Source organism: Dreissena polymorpha, chromosome 16 (genome assembly GCF_020536995.1).
Source record: "Dreissena polymorpha isolate Duluth1 chromosome 16, UMN_Dpol_1.0, whole genome shotgun sequence".
NCBI lineage: Eukaryota > Metazoa > Mollusca > Bivalvia > Myida > Dreissenidae > Dreissena > Dreissena polymorpha.
In genome coordinates, this window is record NC_068370.1 from 50,533,150 (window position 1) to 50,554,610 (window position 21,461).

The 21,461-nt window shown below is 33.7% G+C and overlaps 2 protein-coding genes across 8 annotated transcripts in view; one reads left to right on the plus strand and one right to left on the minus strand.

Annotated features, from left to right (window-relative positions):
- The first annotated feature begins 3,798 nt into the window (after window positions 1-3,798).
- LOC127862178 (heat shock 70 kDa protein 12A-like) lies at window positions 3,799-15,156 on the plus strand. 4 transcript variants are annotated; one of them, XM_052401177.1, is made up of 14 exons: window positions 3,799-3,960; window positions 6,906-7,039; window positions 7,755-7,907; window positions 8,642-8,704; window positions 9,043-9,345; window positions 9,738-9,830; window positions 10,093-10,263; window positions 10,502-10,603; window positions 10,877-11,071; window positions 11,264-11,410; window positions 11,741-11,893; window positions 12,441-12,656; window positions 12,995-13,118; window positions 13,417-15,156. In XM_052401177.1, the coding sequence occupies exons 2-14, from the start codon at window positions 6,956-6,958 to the stop codon at window positions 14,457-14,459; spliced, it is 2,847 nt and encodes a 948-aa protein (XP_052257137.1). In that variant the 5' UTR covers window positions 3,799-3,960; window positions 6,906-6,955; the 3' UTR covers window positions 14,460-15,156. The 4 variants fall into 4 exon arrangements, with proteins under 4 accessions (XP_052257137.1, XP_052257138.1, XP_052257139.1 ...); XM_052401178.1 differs by having other exon boundaries at window positions 3,803-3,960; window positions 6,910-7,039; XM_052401179.1 differs by having other exon boundaries at window positions 3,813-3,960; window positions 6,914-7,039.
- A 1,285-nt stretch (window positions 15,157-16,441) lies between these two features.
- LOC127861991 (probable N-acetylgalactosaminyltransferase 9) overlaps window positions 16,442-21,461 on the minus strand; it is a 47,498-nt gene continuing 42,478 nt past the window's right edge. For all 4 annotated transcript variants that reach the window (XM_052400828.1, XM_052400830.1, XM_052400829.1 and 1 more), the window contains exon 11: window positions 16,442-19,681. In XM_052400828.1, the coding sequence (XP_052256788.1) occupies window positions 19,544-19,681 (138 nt within the window). In that variant the 3' untranslated portion in view covers window positions 16,442-19,543. The remainder of the gene's footprint in view (window positions 19,682-21,461) is intronic.

A 21,461-nucleotide genomic window follows, 5' to 3' on the forward strand; every position in this document is an offset into this window, starting at 1 on the left:
TACTCATTAACTTAGTGCCAATCGTCAAAAGAGGCCAACGAAGTGACTTATTAAATTGTGTCTTTAGGAGAATGAGCGGATATACAGCACGAAGCAAAACTCCTGTAGCGTGCACACAGCGCCCTCGCGGTGCTCTAGAGGATCCCACAGCGTTGCCACATATTTTCACCGCGCTATATCCAGCTCGCCGTGCAAACGCCGAGCAGAGGCGATGTCTTTTCTTCACCATCGAAATATTGTATGTAAGGTGCCTTTCCACAGATTTTGGCATTTTTTAACTTGTTCATTAAATGCTTTATATCGATAAATGTAAACATTGGATCGTAAAAGCTCCAGTAAAAAATCAAGAATAAAATTAAAAAAAGGAAAAGAACATTGCCCGGACCAGGTTTCGAACCAGTGACCCCTGGAGTCCTGCCAGAGTCCTGAAGTAAAAACGCTTTAGCCTACTGAGCTATTCCGCCGAGGACACTTAGTAGACGTATTTTATACCTTATATAAGCAATCTTCGTAGTTTCACAAAACTTAACGACAAAAACAGAACTCTCCAAATTATTCAATCGTTTCGCGTTGCAACGCTTTATAATTTTTAGGTTTTAAAATCGTCAAAAGATGCATATAATGGCTATATTAGACCATGGTAAATGTTCAGTATTACTGTTTCCTCACAAATATCATAACTAAAACGAAAGTTTGCGAATCTGAAACAACTTTTTTCAATTTTGTCAATTTACCAAAGCGTGAAAAGATCCCTTTAATATTTGATTTACACGCAGTTTTCTTTCGAAACTTTAAAATCACACTTTCATAGCCGCGTCATGCGAAAATGGGTCCTATGCGTTTTCCCAGCGTATCTTAAGCCCAACCTGTGCATTTGCTCAATGTGCTATGGTCTCATTATGTATCTCTTGACCAGACTGAGAGATGCGCAGGCTGAGTGGGTTATATATATGATGGGCGCATATGTAATAAGACCCATGTTCGCATTAAGAGGGTCATTAAAAGTCACATTGCGAATTGTAAATGGCACATTTTAGCAAAATGCTTTTCGATACAAAATTGAATTCAAAATAGAAAAGTTGTAAATTAGGGCAGCCTATCAAGGCGTTCTGGAACGATTTCCAGACGTGCTGTTCGAGTATGGAAAATATTTGTGGTTTGATATTTAAACGATTTTCCTCTTATCTTGACACTATACTATTTCGAAAATGTTTGTTTTCTCATCTTGAAAGCAAAATTGTGTTTATCGATAGTCATTTATATATTCCTCTGACGATTTAGTGAACGAGTACTGACCCTGAAATTCTGCGAGATGGATTTTGACGCGTAAATGTAACTGGGACGCTGTTCATTTGAACATATAGAGAGTAGTCCGGAATTCCTTACACTGAACAGTGCTACGTTCTTTGCGCTGAGCACAGACACATTGATGTAGCCAAATTTCAGAGGTTTTATCTCGTATCAGAATGTGAAATATTCGAATATATTCATGCGTGTCTGCTGGCGTTATGTAAAAGTCATTAAAAGTGAAAAGCTGATTAAAACAGATACGCCGAAAAAGCGCATTAGTGCTCTATACCCATATTTAGGTCAGAGTTGTTGCCAGTGTGTGAACTGCTAGGATAACAAGTAATGAATAAACAACAAAGTATTGGTCAACAGGCTGTAAGACTTCCTAATTCGTGAGAAAAAAGTATTGCTCGAAGATTTATTTTTTATTTATTTTCATCAATTATCTTATTGTATATTTTGAATTTAGTATGGTGTCAAACAAATCAAAAGTGTTGTACAGGGAATCACCATCATCAAATTATATTCTTAGTGAGATAGATATTCGATATTCCAACAATATTTATATGATATGATAGGGATTTCAAATTGTTTCTATATTCAGTTCTCATTACCATTTTAAGCATACTTTGTATGCTTTTAGAACGTTAACAAGAAATATCTTTAAAAAAGATATACGGCGTAAATAGTTTAATGAATGAGATCAAGGATAGCGAATGTCTTTTTCTGTGCAGTTCTTAGCTGCATCACACGCAGTACGGGATGTTACGGGGAGTTTTCGCGGCTTATTTTACATTATAACATATTTCTGGTCATAAACCTATAGATACAAAACAGAAAACCAAAAGAAGAATGGAAGTGAAATTTAAACATATGAGTCAACCGGCCACACGAGAACAAACCTGTTTTAGTGGTCTGTCGGGCATTGCTATTTGATTCGATTATTAACAGTATCGAGAATCATCGTGCTCATGCTTAAAGTGATATTATGGGCATTTTGCACTGTTGAATTGAGCTGAAAAGAATTAACAGGTCAAAATAGTTAGTTAAAATGTGGTTACTGATCAATTATCTGCAACACACCTTGCTACCAGTTGTTTATAAAAATATATTTTATATTCGATATTCTTACGTGACCCACCCAGTCCTGTAAGCCGAAATGATCCGTAAAACAATATTGTGTCTTTGTGTCGTATGAACAAATCTGCACTAAAACTAAATTTAGGTTCAACTCGTAAACGCATGATCAGTTGTCAAACGAAAGTACGGTTAATATTCAAATGCATTATTTTTCTCTTTCTGGTATATTGTTTTAGTATGTTGATGCTGCATTAATTACTATAAGTGTATATGAAGTAGAAACATCAAAAATAATCAACGGTTGCGATAGACACCTATAAACTGTTACATGCTCATAATATCACTTTAGTACATTAGGCAATATGGTGGAATAATTATTGTTAAATTTATTAAAAATAATATTTATCATTGTATTGTTGAAAACACATTAAGAATCTATTATTGACATACCATAATTATATTGCTGAATATCTTCTTTTAACATATTTCTGGTCTAAAGAAAATTCCAGGTCACCTAGTTCACGGATAGCGTCTTTATTATATAACGATTATTTTACTGACCGCGAACTCCGGTGATGACCTGTATATAAACTCTGAATGTCCGCGACTTGACCCGAAACCTCGCGGGTTGAAATGCAATTCTTTAAAGTGAGGCCTCGCTTCCACTGCTCTTTATACTTTTACATGTTAACATGTTGACAGGAATATGGAAGTAAGTACTAAATATGAGAACATAGCCTTTTAAGTATAAACGCTTTTGTGCTGGTAATACTCTGAAAATAAAAGGTGTACGCACAAACTGTATTGATGTCGAGAATTGAGTGTAAAACTGTTCTACCTATTAAGCCTTTTCGTTAGAGATAAAATTGTTTCATACAGTAAAACAGTGTTACAAAGACGCGGATATGTTTCCAATGTTCTGGTGGTATACTCAAATCAGCCAATGGAATAAATGAAGTGTATTCATTCGTACCTAGCCGCGGGAAATTTTATTTGAATTTTATTGGACACTTACAAAGGTCAAGTCAGGGTGAAAAGCTGGCTTATGCAGCTTACGCCGAAAAAAGGGCCATGTTGTTGTTAATTTGTCTAAAGAATCTCTATAAAAATAAATAGGATGAAAAAAAGTGCACACACATCTCGAGCCGTGCGTTTAGACACACTCTTTATAAATTTGAATGGCTTGTGTTAATTTCAAACTTGCGATTATTTTGAAAAATGAGTTGCGTCTTAAATTATGCAATTACGAACAACTTTAGTGCCTTCAGCGCTTTGATTATTGAAGCAGTGCTGGCGACTGCACAGCGCGCATCTCGGCTTTCTTCATATTCTTTGGAGGCCGTATGAGCGCCGCCACCAAAGCCGCCCCAATGTAACGGGGGTATAAATATTATGGCAAAGAACAACAACTCTGGCGATTGGATGCGGAATTCCATAAGCGAAATCGAAAGAGGGTCTATATATTACCTACTTCCTGTTTAAACTATCTCATATTGAAGTATGTTGTTACTACGCTTAATTCACACTATACTGCTGACCCTTGAAGAGAGAAAACAAATTGACAAGGATATATTGTGTTACAAACTATAGGTATATAATATTTTATATAAGCATACTTATTACTCGTATGGTCGACTTCATTTTTGGTTTATATTCTTAAGTCTGTGTATTTGACAGGGTTTCTATTCAAAGTCGAATATAGACCAATTGTTGATTAAATATTTTTATATAAACACGTGATAACAATTTAATCAGTGTAATTAACATAATTCGATCGATTGATTTAGATTACATATGAAGATTATTAAATCAGCTAATACTATTCTGTATAAATAATAAAAACATATAAGTGCGTTAGTTTATTGTGGCATTAATTAATTGTCATAACGGAATGTTGCACGTATGAAAACCGACGGAAAATACAGAAGCCTAAATTTTTGTTTCGTTGTCTGCAGTCACTATGATTATAGTTGCTTAAAACCGTGTCAATAGGTTTTAACTGTCACGAAGTTCCTCCAAAGGTTAGGCGTTTAAAGGTATGTAAAACATTCGATCTTGTTAAACCACTTATGTGTTCATCCCATACGCTTTACACAGACTTCCTGTATTAAACGAGACAAAACTCAAGTTGATATTGACATGTCATTCGACATCCCTTGGAGTTGGATTACACAACTGAATTAGTGTGTATTAAATGTGAAGATTTAATGCTAACAACCAATCTAACACAATGGTAATTGTAACCTTCTTGATTGAAATAAACATTATTGTTTATGCAAGACATAAATGCAATAAGATTTGATTGTCAAATTTTACTTCATTTCTGATGCAATTGATATAAAGTAAACATAATATCACTAAACCCCAACAAATTATAATCCCAACATTCAACATACAAAATTTATGTTTGATCTATAAATCAAGTTGTAAATAGTGTCATAATATAAACTAATTATATGTTGTTTATAATCATAGGAAATTCAGTTTAAATTCAATTTGGAGTACGAGCATTAATCTCTTTTCTATATACGTTTTAAAGATAGTTCCTGTGTCTCTGTTAAAGCAATTCTACTTGCAAACGAATTATTAAATGAGTGATACTTTTTTTAAATAAAATCGTTATTGAATCAGGAAACACCAATTAATCGAAAATAGATGAGCCTCGTTCTGAGAAAACCGGGTTTCATCAATCGTGATACCTCGGCTATCTCCGGGCTCCTTTATTCCTTATGGAATAAATCGTCTGCTGATCCAGAGTGCGGGTTTCATGTGCATAAAGTATCGTCCCACATCAGGCTGTGCAGTCCCTACGGTCTAATCAGGGATAATACTGTCCGCTTTTATGGATTTTTTATTTTAAAAAGTCTCTTCCGAACGAAAATCCAGTCTAGCCGGATGAACAGGCTAATCTGGAACATATTGCAGTAAACCCCGTTTTCGCAGAGCGAGACTTACATTTTAACTAAATGATATGTGTTGGCTGATTAGGTGTTGATTTTTTGACTAACTAATTATCTTTAAGTTGCCCCATCATATTATCTGATTGAACATAAAATATTGCCATGTTGATCGAGTTTTGCTTGCTCGTTCTGATTGCCGCTATCTTATCATTAAATAATAACATTTCGATATATCTGGGTCATGTAACACATCAATAACGTTTAAATTGAATATGTAAACGAAAGGCGGATTTAGAAATGTTTTTTTTTGTTATTTAAAGCTCTAGGTAAGAGGTAAAACATGTAGACACTGACTTTATTTTGCGGTATTTGATATGTGCTAGAAATTGAATTGTAAATTGTATTGTAAATGTATCCGATGTCTAGCTATACTGCTAGCCAGGTAGAAACACGATTCATGTGCTTCTTTATGAATTCCATACTGTTGGACAGCTGGGAAATTAGATATTAAAGTGGTTGGGTGGGTATTTATGTCAACATGTAGATGCGTTGCGATCTGGGAAAAGCGGGATTAGTCCATGTGCGTGAAGTGTTGTGCCAGACTTGCACGTGCGATCCGATGGGACTTACTTATATAAATATAAACAAAAACGCTGTATTTATTTTATGCCGAAGCTTTCGACCCGACGGTCTTCATCAGCGGCCATTTTTTTTCAAGATGTTTCATTTATGTAAATCTTGAAATAAAAAATGGTCGCTGATGAAGACCGTGAGGTCGAAAGCTTCGACATAAAATAAATACAGTGTTCTTGTTTAAATAATACAAGGCTTATAGAGACTTTGTTATATATATATTCACTATATTATCCAAGTTATTTCATTTTACATACTTAGTTTCCCAAAGTTGTGAACTTGTTTCTATAATATATCTTATTACCAGTATATCCTAAAGTATGTGATAGTAAATATTTGTGACATACATGTCTAACTGTGATATTTAAGTAATATATGAAATAACTGTGATATTTAAGCAATATACTAAATACCATAGAGTAACATTTAACCATATTTTAAGTGTTAGGTAGTTGCTGATCTGTTTCCTTCAAAACTAGTCTGAGATGATACGCTTTTTTAAGACCTTTTATTTTGCCGCGCTTTTGTGTTCCTTTTTATTGTCATATCTTAATTCATATTATTTTTACGGCAGTTTTTAGACCAAAGGTTTTGTTCAGCAGCAATCTCACGAATACTTTTAGTAATAATTGTTATGTAGATTTGATTTATAACTGGTATATTATGTGTTTTAAACCTGAATAAAAATCAATCAATCAATCAATCATATATATAGTTTTGTTTCACATTATTGTTTTGGTGTGTATTTACCTTAAATTATACTGGTTTTATGTGTTCAAATTTAATATCAACACCCAATAGGCCTGGGATATTCACTCTCTATTTAATAACCCTTCTGATCAATACGCTATGTATCAACTACAAACATTCGTTGTTTTAAAACGTGTTCTTGTAAAAGTTTGTTTGCACCATTATACATTTACACTTATTGTCTTGTAGAGAGATTATTAGTAATATGCAATGGAGATATTGGATCTTAATAATCTTGTATTTGTTTATTATTTATTTACACGCGGACTCCACCGAGTGACTGAAAATGCGACAGTAGCAAAATGAGTGAGAAAAAGGAACAAATACCGCCCATTCCGAAACCAAGACAATTCAGGACTACGAGTAATTCAAACACTAAACACACTGTATGTTAAAGGTCTAAATTTTGAGTCAACCTGTCTTAATGTTAATTTAATTAATTATATATTTGAACTTACTTACCAAATCTTGGGTACTGTGCCCATGTGTACTGGCATCCTATATTTGATGTTAAATTTAATATTTAATTGAACTTACTCTCCGAAATCTTGGGTACTTCACCCATGTGTAATGGCGTTCTTTTATATGGTATTAAATTTATTATAATTGAACCTTCTCCTTAAAATATTGGTTGTGGTTCCCATGTGTACTTGCATCCGTTATCTGATATTGAATTTATTATTTATGTGAGCATACCCCCAAACATCGCGTATTCTGTTCACATGTTTATTGGCATCTTACACGTAACAGTGTGTAGAAAATATGGAGGCAGTCCGCAAACGGGACCAACACATACGCTACTGAATTTGACAACACGTGTTTCCAATAAAATAATTACTTTAAATTCGAAAATCGCGAAGATTACAGTATTTTGACAACATTTGATTCACAGATTTTGTCCTATTGTCATACCGCTCCTTCATGCAAAACAATATATATGCATTAAAATAATGTATGAACATTTTCAATCTGTGGTAAGCCCATTTAATGTTACATCATGCGTTATCTTAACATCTTGGAAACATCTTTTTATATATTAAGTTGAAAGGTGTAAAACAACTCCAAAATAATGTACAATACACAATTTTAACTCTTTTGAAGGTACCTGTACATATACTGGATGAATCACTGACGGTAACAAGTAACCAAGATCAGAAAAGTCAACCACTGACTCCTGGCGCTGAAGGGACAAGTGTTGACACCGACAGCAATCAGAGAGACCCACCTTCTGGGCCTAGTACCAATAAAGGCAAAGTAAAGAAATGCCCTACGTTTTGAATTCTTAGCACATAGATATGATTGTTTTGTTAGCATATCTATATCATGTACATAACGACATTAAATATCACGCGATCATGGTCGATTCAAACGGTATTGTTATGTAATATGAATTAAAGCCTTTTTCATTGTTTATGTTTGGTGATGACCATGTAAAAAAAACATTAGAAAATTACACTGATTTGGCTTTTTAAAATGCAAATAAGAAATCCTTCCAGGTATTATGAATGCAGTGGATACCATTAATCCATTCGAAGTTTAACTATTCGAGGAGTGTGTGCCAAATGTTCATTCGCATCTAATGTTGTGAATAATCATACATACTTGTTTCTTTTATATAGTTTGTAACAAAAAAGGCAATTTAAAATGTCCATTAATGATTGTTAATATTGTTTGTAAGATTGTCGGTCAGTACCGAAAATCGCATTTATTTAAAAAGAATAGTTTAGTGCAATTCGTGAAGATCATTACGTTGACTGTTCATAATTTAAATGCCTAGACGAACATAATATATTTCCAAGGCTGTATTTTGCACATATCTGAGACATCTTTTTGTGGCAGCTAAATTTACAATTATTCTGCAATTTTCATACTTCTGTAAAAAAAAATGCGTTTAAATATGTTTGTTATTTCAAAAGGTTATAAATCCTACGGATGTGCAGAATTTTAAACTGTTTAAATGTGTATTTAATGATTATTATTTTATTTAGCTGCAAATCTTTGATCTGGATGAGTCAACAACAAATCCGGCACACGTCGATGAACACACGAAGGTTTCAAAAGATTTTGTAATATGCATTTCTTATGCGACGAATGACGCAGATTTTTACTTAAGACTTCATTTCAGCGTTAATAGCTTTGATTTGTTTATACCATAGAGTTATGTATTGTCATGTATTTGCATAAGAGAACACATTATTGTCATTGTTAGCTTCACATATTAAAACTTGTTTTTATGATTCGTGCAAATAAACCTCATACCATGTTGTTTTCAAATTAATAATAATTAATTGACGTTTTCACATTGACATCAAACTTTCTTAATTACTTGCCTCAAAATATTGTGATAATTTAATTACCAAGAACAAAGTCGCAACAATATTTTTTCCAGGCTACATCTTCTAGCAATGCCGAAAACACACACAGCGATAGTCATGGCAACCTTAGAAGAGGAGCAAAGGTAAATGATGACAAATCCGACAGTGATGGTATTGATCCGGAAACTTTTGAAAACATCTTTAGACTCAATAAAAAGGATTCTGACAATGCATTACTTCGTACCGGCACAGAAGACAAAGTCGGCCACCAAGAAGACATAGACAATGTACATAAAGGACAAAGTGATTATGACCCAGATGGTATTGACAGTGGGCCGGCGTCCCAATTTCGACCAAGGCCAACGGGTCGTCACAAAGTAGGTGCACGCGTGTAGATCTATATAAATAATGGAAGTACGAAAACTGCATGTATTTAAAAACAAACAAGGGGAAATGCTTCAAAAGTATGTTATACAGTGCAACTGTTGTTTTCCATTAATCCCCTTAATATGATGTATTTAGTGTTGGACGTTTAAAGTTGAAGAATGGAAATAAACAGCGGCCATTAGCTTAAAAAGTAACAGATTTGGTGTGAAGGTTATTATGAACTGCACTTTTCCAGTATTTCTATTTTTTAAGTTTCATGATGAAAGCTTTTAAAGTCAGACAATCGACATGGGCCAAGTTATATAAGAATTTACTGTTTCACTTTCTTTCTTGGCCAGTACATGTTTACTCAATATGGATTCATTTTCATGCATTGCAAAAGAAGACGGAAGAGAGATGCGAAGGAAATCCCGATCTATCACGAAGCTCTGTGAGGGAAAAACATAACTTTTTCAAGTCTGTTATTGAAAAACAGGTAATTGCAGAAATATACACACTGTTGTATGCTATGAGTAAAATTGTTTTCGGAAATATATCATAAGTATTTACGTATCAGAATTTAAGTAAATGTATGAGTTTGGTGAACCGGTATTTGCCGGTGGAAAATACCATCCTAATATTTCTGTAAAAATAAGCCTGTCATATTTTGCATACTCGTTTATTCCCCTTAATATGTAACATGATTGAGTATTGATGTAAATAAACAATATTAATACAGTGTCTTTGGTCTGAAACAGGTTAGCGAAACTGAACCGAAAGCAATCTTGCGTCCTAAAAAACAAAAACCGAGCTTCCGTGGGGATCAAAGACAGTCTGGCATTGGTCAAAGTAGAAAAACAGATGACGCAGACAACATAGACGCTGGGCCTGCACTTCTATCCAGAGAAGTAACACCAATGTCGCAAAATGTATATGTACTATTGTTGGGATGTTGTTTTTTTATTTCCAACGTTTGTTTTCTAAGATATTCTTTATAGGGGATTTTGTTAACGGTAGACTCATCAGTCTAATCTTAACCTAATGTGTAACATATGATATGTTTAAATTAACGGCAAAGTCTAAATGCGCCAAGAATTACCGTATGATTATCAAAATTGTCTAGTTTGTACTTTAGGTTTTGAAATGTTTATTGTATACGAACCATAGCTACCGAAGGTCGTCCAACAGGAAAACAGGGGAGATATTGACCGATCTTCAATGACTCTTACGGACAAAAAGGCGTTCTTCGCATCTATGATTGATAAACAAGTATGTTTTTTTCTGACCGTCCCAGAGACCTTACTAACTTAGAAACTTAGAAATTAGCTGCTCTAAGCAACTTTTATATTTTTATTAAGAATAATCTCGAATTTTGAGGCAGAGCCAATTATGGTTTTGTAAGGATTTTAAAAAGTTATAGTTGTTTTTCGAATGCAAACGATTGTCTTTAATATTTTTCCCAATGTTTTTTTCTGTCTGTATCTTTCTGTGACCCTTCACTGTCAATGGAAAGATGTATGCATTGCTGTTTATGCGCTGTAGGCTAGCGATGTCGTTGATTCACAAGCATCGGATGTTGTCCAGCGTCCAAAAAGATGCGAGCCGCTTGTACAATCAAAACGTATTTCAACTGACAATAAAGCAGCCAGATACGAACGTGAAGGAAACTTGCTGTGTGAAACTAAAGACTCGTATGCTAAAATATGGATTAGCGAAAGTGGGAATCGCATGTCTGAGGTATGTTTTACATGTTAAGGCATTGGAATTCCATTGTAAGTCAAATAAAATCATTCTGACAACGATTAACTAATTTTAAGATGTAATACTCGCTTCTTAAAAAAACCACCAATCCTGCTCATAAATTCGTTTCTGAAATATGCTGGCGTTCACAAATCGATGTCATGCTATATTCACTCATCTCTACAAAAGGACATGAAAGCATACCTGAAAAAGTCAAACGCTATGGTGACGGTGGCCATCGACTTCGGAACGACTTTCAGCGGGTGTGTATTTTCGATGAGAGACAATCCGGGAAAAATATACATTCTCAATGCCCAGGGAGGAGCTAGTTCAAAGGTAAAATAGCTTACGTTTTTAGTATGTGTTTTGTTGATCGGGTTGTAAGCTTACTACATCAGGCGTTTAAAATGTATAACCATAAGACAGCAATGGGTGTAAAATAGATACTAAGACACTCTGCCTAGAGAATCAAACGTTGTGACTATCTTTTTGTGATAATTGCAACAATTACTTTAATTTAATTCATTACAAAAACTAACCACGTATTTTATTATATTTTCTTGTGTGGTTCTTTAATTGCGTACATTGTCTAGTGCAAATACTCGCGTGTCTCCAAGACCTGTTTTGTCATTCCTCTGGGACTTGTAAAACAATCTTTTTGTTCAGGTTCCGACTGCAATACTTTATGACCCACGCAGAAAGATGCACTCATTCGGTTATGAGGCTCTAGAACACTACGCAAGCATATCGTCTGCAGATGAACGCTACATTTGGAGGCTGTTCGAGCAATTTAAAATGAAGCTCTTTACCAGAAACACGGTATGGATATTCGAGGTCTTTTTCGAATGTTATGTAACGGTTTACATATAGTTTACAAGTTTTATAACCGAATCAAAGAAAATGACAATTTGTGGCTAAAAGGTGGGAAAGATATGTCGTTTTGGGCAACCTACGAGGATAGGATCTCATTCAACACACTCTAAATCTTCAATGTGTTTCTTTGACCGTGCCAATGCTTTGACTCCAGTGTTATTTATGAGGGTAGTTTGTCGTTTATTTCTCTGTCGTATCTTGTTAATCTGTTGTATGTCACACTTTTTGGGAAATGGTTCATGGATAAAAATAAAAGTTCGTCACATTTTTCATACCTGGGAATATGACAACATCGAGGGCAGCTTTTATCGGTAATGTATAAATCAAATATGTGTTCATGTGACAAACTGGACGAGCAGCGATAGCGAAAAAGAAAACAACAGAAAAAAACACAAATAAAGTATGGATTTAAATAGTTTTACCTTTATTATCCCGCCCATTGTTCGTTTCAGCTCCATAAACTCTTTACTTTTTGAAGTAAACTATTTTTCAGTCAATAAGCAAAAACTTTGAAATAAAGGACAACCACGGTAAAACAAAACTGGCCCTTGATATATTTGCTGATGCACTGAGGTACATGGCAGAACATATAAAGAAGGAAATTCATGCACGCGTACCGGGTTTTGACGATGACATACACTGGGTTATTACAGTTCCTGCGATTTGGAGCACAATGTCTAGAACTTTCATGCGGGTTGCGGCACAAAAGGTTTGATCGTGTTAACATCAATTGAATTATAATTTTATATTCTTTTCGATGACTATTTGTTTTAAGTTTAAATACTATAAATAACAATAAAACAAATATTATTTTCCTAACTTTTCCAAACAAGTTTTTAACATGTTTATCTTAATGTAATTATGTTTAAACGTTGGCACGATATACGCTAGCTTATCTTAAACAAGTACTTGTATATGGTTACTTATGATCGATCTCTTAAAAAAGGCAAAACAATAGAAAAAAAGTATTTGTATATGGTAAATAATCATCGATTTCCTCTTTAAATATACTGAAAATAATGAATATTTATTGAACTTATTCGCTAGGCTGGTATTCAAAATGAGCGTTTATCATTGGCACTGGAACCCGAGGCTGCTGCGATTTGTTGCAAATGCGAATCATCTTTAGAATTACAAGCAGGCAAAAGATTCATGATTGTCGACATTGGAGGTAAAGAACATCTGGTGGCAAATACTCTAAGTATTGACGAATCCTAAAAGTGTATAATGTTAACTTTTTATAGAACATTAAATATTGCATGTGTAATAAAATGAATCAAAACAAGATCTGATTACTGTACAGTTTGTTCTGTTGAAAACTCGTTATACCTAAGACTTTATTTAAGAGGGAGATGTCCTTAAAGTTTATATATAATTTTCAAAACTTAATATTTCAAAACAAGACAAAATAACAGAAATGTTTACACGAATCAAAGTGGGAGTTGACTCAAAATGTCTTTTTTAAATAGGCGGTACTACGGATATAGCTGTTTGTGAAGTAAATGAGGGCACTTCCCTTAAAGAACTGCATCAGCCGTCGGGTGGTGACTTTGGTGGTATTAATGTCGACCAAAAGTTTATCGAGCTTTTTATAGAGATATTTGGAGAAGACGTGTTGACAGAATTCAAAGATAAACAAACCAAATCATATATGGAAATGATGGCTGACTTTGAATTAAAGAAGCGCTTGTTTGAAGGCACCAACACTTGTCAGATTAAAGTGGACCCAATATTACTGGAAATGTGCAATAAAAGCACTGGTATTGATGTAGTTTCCATTATGAAAGAGTCGCCATTGTCGCAAAGGGTTGAGTGGAAATTCGGAAAATTGATTTTGCGTACCGAAACAGTTAAATGCTTTTTTGATGTTGTCATAGACAAAATACTTGAAGCTATAAAGTGTATACTAGCAAAAGTTGAAAAAATTGACACTATTATATTAGTAGGAGGGTTCTCAGAGTCGCCATATCTCTGCAGTCGATTGGAAAAGAATTTTCCAGGCAAGATATCCAAGGTGGAGGATCCAGTGCTAGCCGTGATAAAAGGAGCCGTGCTTATTGGGAGGGATCCTTATGCAATCGCTTCGCGTGTTTGCGAATACACTTACGGCATTGCTGGAACGATGAAATATAAGTCACACCATCCGGGGAAAAATAGGTTTGATTTAAATGGTGTAGCGATGTGTGACAATTGTTTCTTCAAGCATATAGAAATTGGTACTGAAGTCAGTGTACACGACGAAGAGAATGCAGTGGAACACGAGTATTTCCCAAGCACAGGTGTCCAAACACAGGCCATCCTAGAGGTGTATGCAAGCACCGATAAAGACCCAGAGTATATTGATGACACGTGTCACTTGGTGGGCTTTATCAAAGTAGATATCGATCCAAGAGGAGACTTCTGGGCAAAGATCCTGGTCAAGATGTTCTTTGGGGGAACGGAAATCAAAGTTGTGATAACCGACGTGAAGAATGGAAAGGTTCAACGAGGGTCGGTCGACTTCTGGGGTTGAAGTTCATTTGCCACGGATTGCATGACTTCGTTTAAATAATCAGTGATTTATATTTTTTCAAGTAGCAAATGCTGTTAGGCCGTACTAAGAGTGACAGCAAGGGTTGTGGACTGAGATGAAAGCATCAAGCAAAAGAAAACATCACAAATATAGATGGTGATGAGTTTGGGATTTGTATCGACCTCTGCACACCATTGCTTATGTGTACATAAATCTAATAATTGTATAAATATATATATTTTAAGCAGAACATTGTACTCAATCATATTAGTTTTATTCCCATTTGAACAAAATGTCTATCAATATACCAACCATAAACGTATACGGATTCATCATTACAAAGTTCTCGTGTTATTGTTCTTGTTCAGACAATACAAGTCTGAATACGCTTACATAAAATATATCAGTAAACCATTTACTTGTGTACCTTACTTAAATATACACACATAGACTGAAGTATTGACAGCGTTCATCTGTGCTAGTCTTAAACTTTATGTATACATATGTTATATACCAGGACCTTATTCCTTTTTAATTTAAAAACAGGCCATTTAATGGTTGCTACATTACTTGTTTAAACGTTGTATACATGCACATATGCAATTGACGTGTTATAATGTACATGTATTAAAAGTTGTTATGATGGGATTTACATTAGATAAATACTATATTATTATAATAAAAAATATTACAACAACTATCGACTAGTCAACGTATTTTTAGTCTAATGAAGACTTACTGTTCAATTGGTTGAGAATAACGTGAATAATAACTTTGCTGAGATGGTCGATGAGGCGATGGTGCGGTAATGCTCGCACAGTTTGATGTTGTCCTTTTTCGGTAGGGGGGTGGCCAGAGTCTTGGTGCAGTCCTTAGGCCACTTCTCCTCACAGATCTACTAGAATAGGACCGTCATTGCTGCTAGCATTTCCTCTCCTCCGTGCTTACTCAGCTTAAAAGCCTCACATGAAAGGTGTAGAATTGAACGCCTGATATGACATTGTATAAGTTCTAGTTGTATATTTGAACGCCATATATGACATGGTGTAAGTTCTTGTTGTAGATGTGAATGCCTGCTATGACATTTTGTAAGTTCTAGTTGTAGATGTGAACGCCTGCTATGACATTGTGTACGTTCTAGTTGCGGATGTGAACGGCTGCTATGACATTGTGTAAGTTATAGTTGTAGATGTAAACGCCTAATATGACATGATGTAAGTTCTAGTTATAGATGTGAATGCCTAAAATGACATTGTGTAAGTTCTAGTTGTAGATGTGAATGCCTGAAATGACATTGTGTAAGTTCTAGTTGTAGATGTGAACACCTGAAATGACATTGTGTAAGTTCTAGTTGTAGATGTGAACGCCTGAAATGACATTGTGTAAGTTCTAGTTGTAGATGTGAACGCCTGATGACATTGTGTAAGTTCTAGTTGTTGATTTGAACGCCTGATATGACATTGTGTAAGTTCTAGTTGTAGATGTGTACGCCTTATTAGACATTGCGGAAGTCATAATTGTTGATGTTAACATTCTGTGAATGGTGCCAGAAAAAGAATATAAGACAAACTATTTAGAAAATGATTATGGTATTATAAGAGGATCAAATATTTCATTACTTCATCTCGCCTGATTAATTACATGATTAATTACACAACGATAGGAAACAAACCTGTTTTTCTATATGTATAATCAACAAAATCAAAATGAAGAATCAACAAAATTGTGTAATTGTTATCCGTTTTAAATGTGTAGCTATAATCGGTATACATGAATATATTGATCGGATTTGAGTTCTTCATCCGTGTCTACAATCCATGGTATTCAATTCAAAGCCCATGCTACATGTGAATGTATGAAAAAACGCCTGAGTAAATATCTAATTCGTACGTAAATAATCCATTTAGTTGCACTCTATATATTATTTAATAAATATCAAAGTTGTGTAAGTAAAGACATAGCTGGATAAAATATACAAGCAATTTGTTTAACTAGTTTACTAGTTTATTGCTTTAGACGCAAATCCTTCTAAAATTCAAATATATATAATTATGCAATAGGATATAACTCTCAACGAAACATAAACTAGACATGTATGTTAACCCACTTCAACAACGAAATTTCGTGAAGAATAAATTATGTTGAAACAAAATGTGACCCACTAAAACTAAATGTAATTCCCACATTTATCTTACAAACTACAAGCAATACCGATTCACACAAATACACATTTACCAGTCAATTGCGAAATATAAGTACATGGCATGCACTTGTAAATAATATGAAAGATGAAATGGAAATGTAACAAGTTCTTTAACAGAACAAAAATGATTTACATAACAAATAACATAAATTTCCTAATATTAAGGTACCATATATTATAAGTTTACCTCAAAATAAAGCTAATCACGAAACCTTTCAAAAACATTATATTGAAAACATCAAGACCATTTTGATTGATAATTAAATGGAATATTCTAAGTTATTACCAACACAACCATTGTGATTGAACTTTAATGGAATATTCTGGGTTATTACCAACATGACCATTGTGATTGATACTTTAATGGAATATTCTAAGTTATTACCAACACAACCATTGTGATTGAACTTTAATGGAATATTCTGAGTTATTACCAACACGACAATTGTGATTGATACTTTAATGGAATATTCTAAGTTGTTACCAACACGACCATTGTGATTGATACTTGAATGGAATTTTATACTTGAATGGAATATTCTAAGTTGTTACCAAATAACAGGAGGGTCATGATGGTCCAGAAGCATTCATCTGAGTTCCAGGTGTTCTGATTGTCAAATACTTGTTCTGGTGACTAAGGCTTTAAATCAATTGATCCAAAGTCATACATGGCATTAATATTGGCAAGATAAACATTCTGACCAAGTTTCATCATGATTGAGCAATAAATGTGACATTGTGATTTATTTATTGGATGCACATGACTCAGATTCAAATGTGGTTTAGACATTGTCATGGTAACATTTTGACCAATTTTCATCAAGATTGAGTAAAAAATGAGGCCTTTAGAGTGGTATCAATGTTTTTCCCAGATTTGACCAGGTGTCCTAGTTTTTGAACCCATGTGACCAAGATTTAAAAAAATCTGCCTATATATTTTCAAGATAAACATTCTTGCACTGTTTCATCAAGATTGAGTCATAAATGTGGCCTATAAAATGGTTACAAAGATTTTCTAAGATTCAACCTAGTGACCTATTATTTTGAACACACATGACCTACATGACCACAAGGTTTATCTAAGATTACACCAAGTAACCATTTCGTTTGTTTGACCCAGATTCAATCTCTACCTAAATACTGTCAAGAAAAAACATGCTTGCATAGTTTCAAAAATTGAGTAAATGTAGCTTCTACAGTTGTACATGGTTTTCCTTAGATTTGACCTATTGACCTAGCTACTTGATGCATGTGACCTAGAAATTAACTTGGCCTATATATTGTCAAATAAACATTATGAGCAAGTTTTATCAAGATTGGATGAAAACTGCCGCCTCTACGAGTGGTAATGAAGAGCTAAAATAGACAGACCATAATAGCTAACCATTAGCACTAAATCGTACATGATCAGGTGAGCTAATAATTTAAAGATTGAGCCTAACTATGTACTGTTCTGTGTATAATGGATTACAATTACAAATGTGTTACTTATTCAACTTACATTCCAACTACTGTAATATGTATAACACTCACACAGGCATGTATATCTCATTCACACAGTACCAAAACCCACAAAGTAAATATAGAGAATCTCAAAGACACATATGTACATAATACTAAGTACCTTAAGAGACCTCAAGTAATGATGAGTTAATGTGTTTCCCAGATAACAATGTCCCGATTGGCAACCTCAGTTATGTCACCTGGACAAATACCCTCTAGCACTCAAACATATATGCATTACATGACCCAAATAACAGGACTCATTTGTGTGAGGTTTCTTTTTTATTTAATTTTATTTTTAATTTGCCCACTTAGTGCAAGTTATAATTTTCCTTGAAGGAACTTGTTAACAGATTATTGTATACGAAAAATATCATCAAATGTGATTACTAAAAATAATTATTTAATGTCTTGAATAGTCTTTACAAATTACAAAAAAGTAAAAAACTGATGAATAAATTATATTGCTGTCCCTATGATATAAAACTAGACCCTCTGAAACAATAAGCGTGCTACCACTGCGCAATGCAGGCTGTAGTGTCTTACCGCAAAAACGCTATATTGAGGAAAAGCATTACAAAGCTTTATTATTCTACTGATTTCAAATGATGATTATCCATTAATAAAACAATAATTCAAAAAATCTTAGTCAAGATTTTAATTTTGATAGCTTTAACATAATGAATTAATTCTTTTGGGCTTATTTTCGGGATGTTAAAACACAAAGATTGGGCTTTTATCCAGGAGCCTTTGGTCTGTATGTCTTTTGCACCACAGTCTAAATTGGTATCTAAACCAAAAGCCAAAGATCCAAACAACTTGGCAGTATACAAAAGTAAAATCATCTCTTATAAATTGCCATCATGTAATAGTACTAAAACGTTAAAAAATAAAACTACAAACTTTGATTGCTTAACTTGATCATAATAATCTATAAGGCAAAAACATCTACAACACACAGATATATGAATGTAACCATACAAACCAATGCATAACTTTGACAGATTTTGATTGTAGCATTTAAAGAAACGGTTCTCAGAGCAATTTAATTCATGTATATGTATAGAGAAACGGTAACATAAAAAATAATGATAGATCAGCATGATTCACAAAAGAGAAATACAGTCCTATATTTTTTTCTTTGAAAAAAACAACATCTAACCTATATAAACTGGTTAAGTATTTCTTATCTTTTAAGGTATTTAATACTCCTCCATTTACCAATTAAAAACTAGATTGACCGTTTACATCATGCTTGATTTGAAGCTCCTGTTGATGTCCTACTAATTCCTTAACAACAAATGGAATGTATACAGAAAGGAATGCAAAAGCATAACAGATCACAAATGTATATATTGTCTACATGGAAGGCACACTACTATGTCAAATAATGCTCGATGGACCATTTCTGTGCATCCCCGCCATTGCAGTCTCGAACTCTGATGTTTCCACCTGACTTTTCTTCTGCAACGTCCAGGCACCTGCCACTTCCTACATGCACTATAGTACCTTTGTCCTGAAAATTTTAAAATAGAGAATTAAGTTTTAAGTTATCAGTGTTTCCTGGTCGATTTCGAGTTCTAATGTAAAGGAGTCAATTGTTTAGGAATCAATGTTTGTTAGTTGCCTGATAACTATTTGGAGTTCTGATGTTATGAAATCAATGTCTGTTTATGAATCAATGTTTGTTTATTGGCTGATAACTATTTGGAATTCTGATGGTATGAAATCAATGTTTGTTTATTGCTGATAACTATTTAGAGATATGATGTCTAGGAATCAATGCTTGTTCATTAATGATATTTATTTGGAGTTCTGATGTGAAGGACAAATGCACTATAGTACCTTTGTCCTGAAAATTTTAAAATAGAGAATTAAGTTTTAAGTTATCAGTGTTTCCTGGTCGATTTCGAGTTCTAATGTAAAGGAGTCAATTGTTTAGGAATCAATGTTTGTTAGTTGCCTGATAACTATTTGGAGTTCTGATGTTATGAAATCAATGTCTGTTTATGAATCAATGTTTGTTTATTGGCTGATAACTATTTGGAATTCTGATGGTATGAAATCAATGTTTGTTTATTGCTGATAACTATTTGGAGTTCTGATGTTATGCAATCAATGTTTGTTTATAAATCAATGTGTGTTTATTGGCTGATAACTATTTGGAGTTCTGATGTGAAGGAATCAATGTTTGTAAATTACTGATAACTATTTGGAGTTATGATGTTTATGAATCAATGTTTGTTTATTGGCTGATAACTATTTGGAGTTCTGATGTGAAGGAATCAATATTTGTTTACAGAATGTTCTACATGAAGAATGATAGTGGCAGTAAATGCTAAGCGATTCTTCAATATTCCAAATTAAATAATATTAATTATTCTTAGATTTCAGTTCAAGAATTGTTTGGTGAATAACAATTCAAATCTGTATGCAACTTTAATGAGAGCTTTAGTTAACTATGCTGCTCCTTTTTTTCTGAACTTTTTTGGCATGATTTATTTGGCACTTAAACAACAATTATTTTCTTCTTTTTAGGATAGAAAAAAATGTTTAGATTATGTAGTATGTACTAAATTTCAAACCATACATTGCCGTCATACATTTATGCTGTTTATATCATGTAAAAAATTTAAAAGAACAAAAAAAACATACACCAATCCATATTTTATTGTTCACTTCCAAAAACATTAAAAAGAGACTAGTATGTTCTGTAAATGTTCAAATAATTTTTATATTCAGCTGACGTCATCTTAAAAATTTGAAAATTAAAATCAACAACTTTCCCCATGAAGAATATTACATTTTTTCTGTAAATGTCAACGTTCAGTAAAGTCTGACATGTCTATATATGGAAATATGTAGAGAATAAGAGGTTAGTGTTGATTATAGATCAGGTTTTATCATACAAGGCTTAAAAAACAAAAAGCACGAGCATTGGCGATTGTTTTTTCGTTTTCGTGCCGAGCATGATAAACCTGATCTATAATCAACACTTATCTATTATTCTACTTATCCCACTTTTTATTCAGTACACCTTTTTATTTAATCAAAATTAGTTTAGCTGGGTAATTTCACTGGATTTATGATGTCATTTTGTCGAAAACATGACAGGTTGGAGTGTCATTTCGTGCCATGGTTTATAGCAGAAATTTAATCAACGGGGCTTTCATCAACCAAATTTGCTGTAAAAGTGGGATAAATAACTATACGTGCATACTGGTACAAACCTTGCCATTATTACAAGAACATTTGTCAAAGATTACATTCTTGAGGAATGAGACCCAAGAACACCC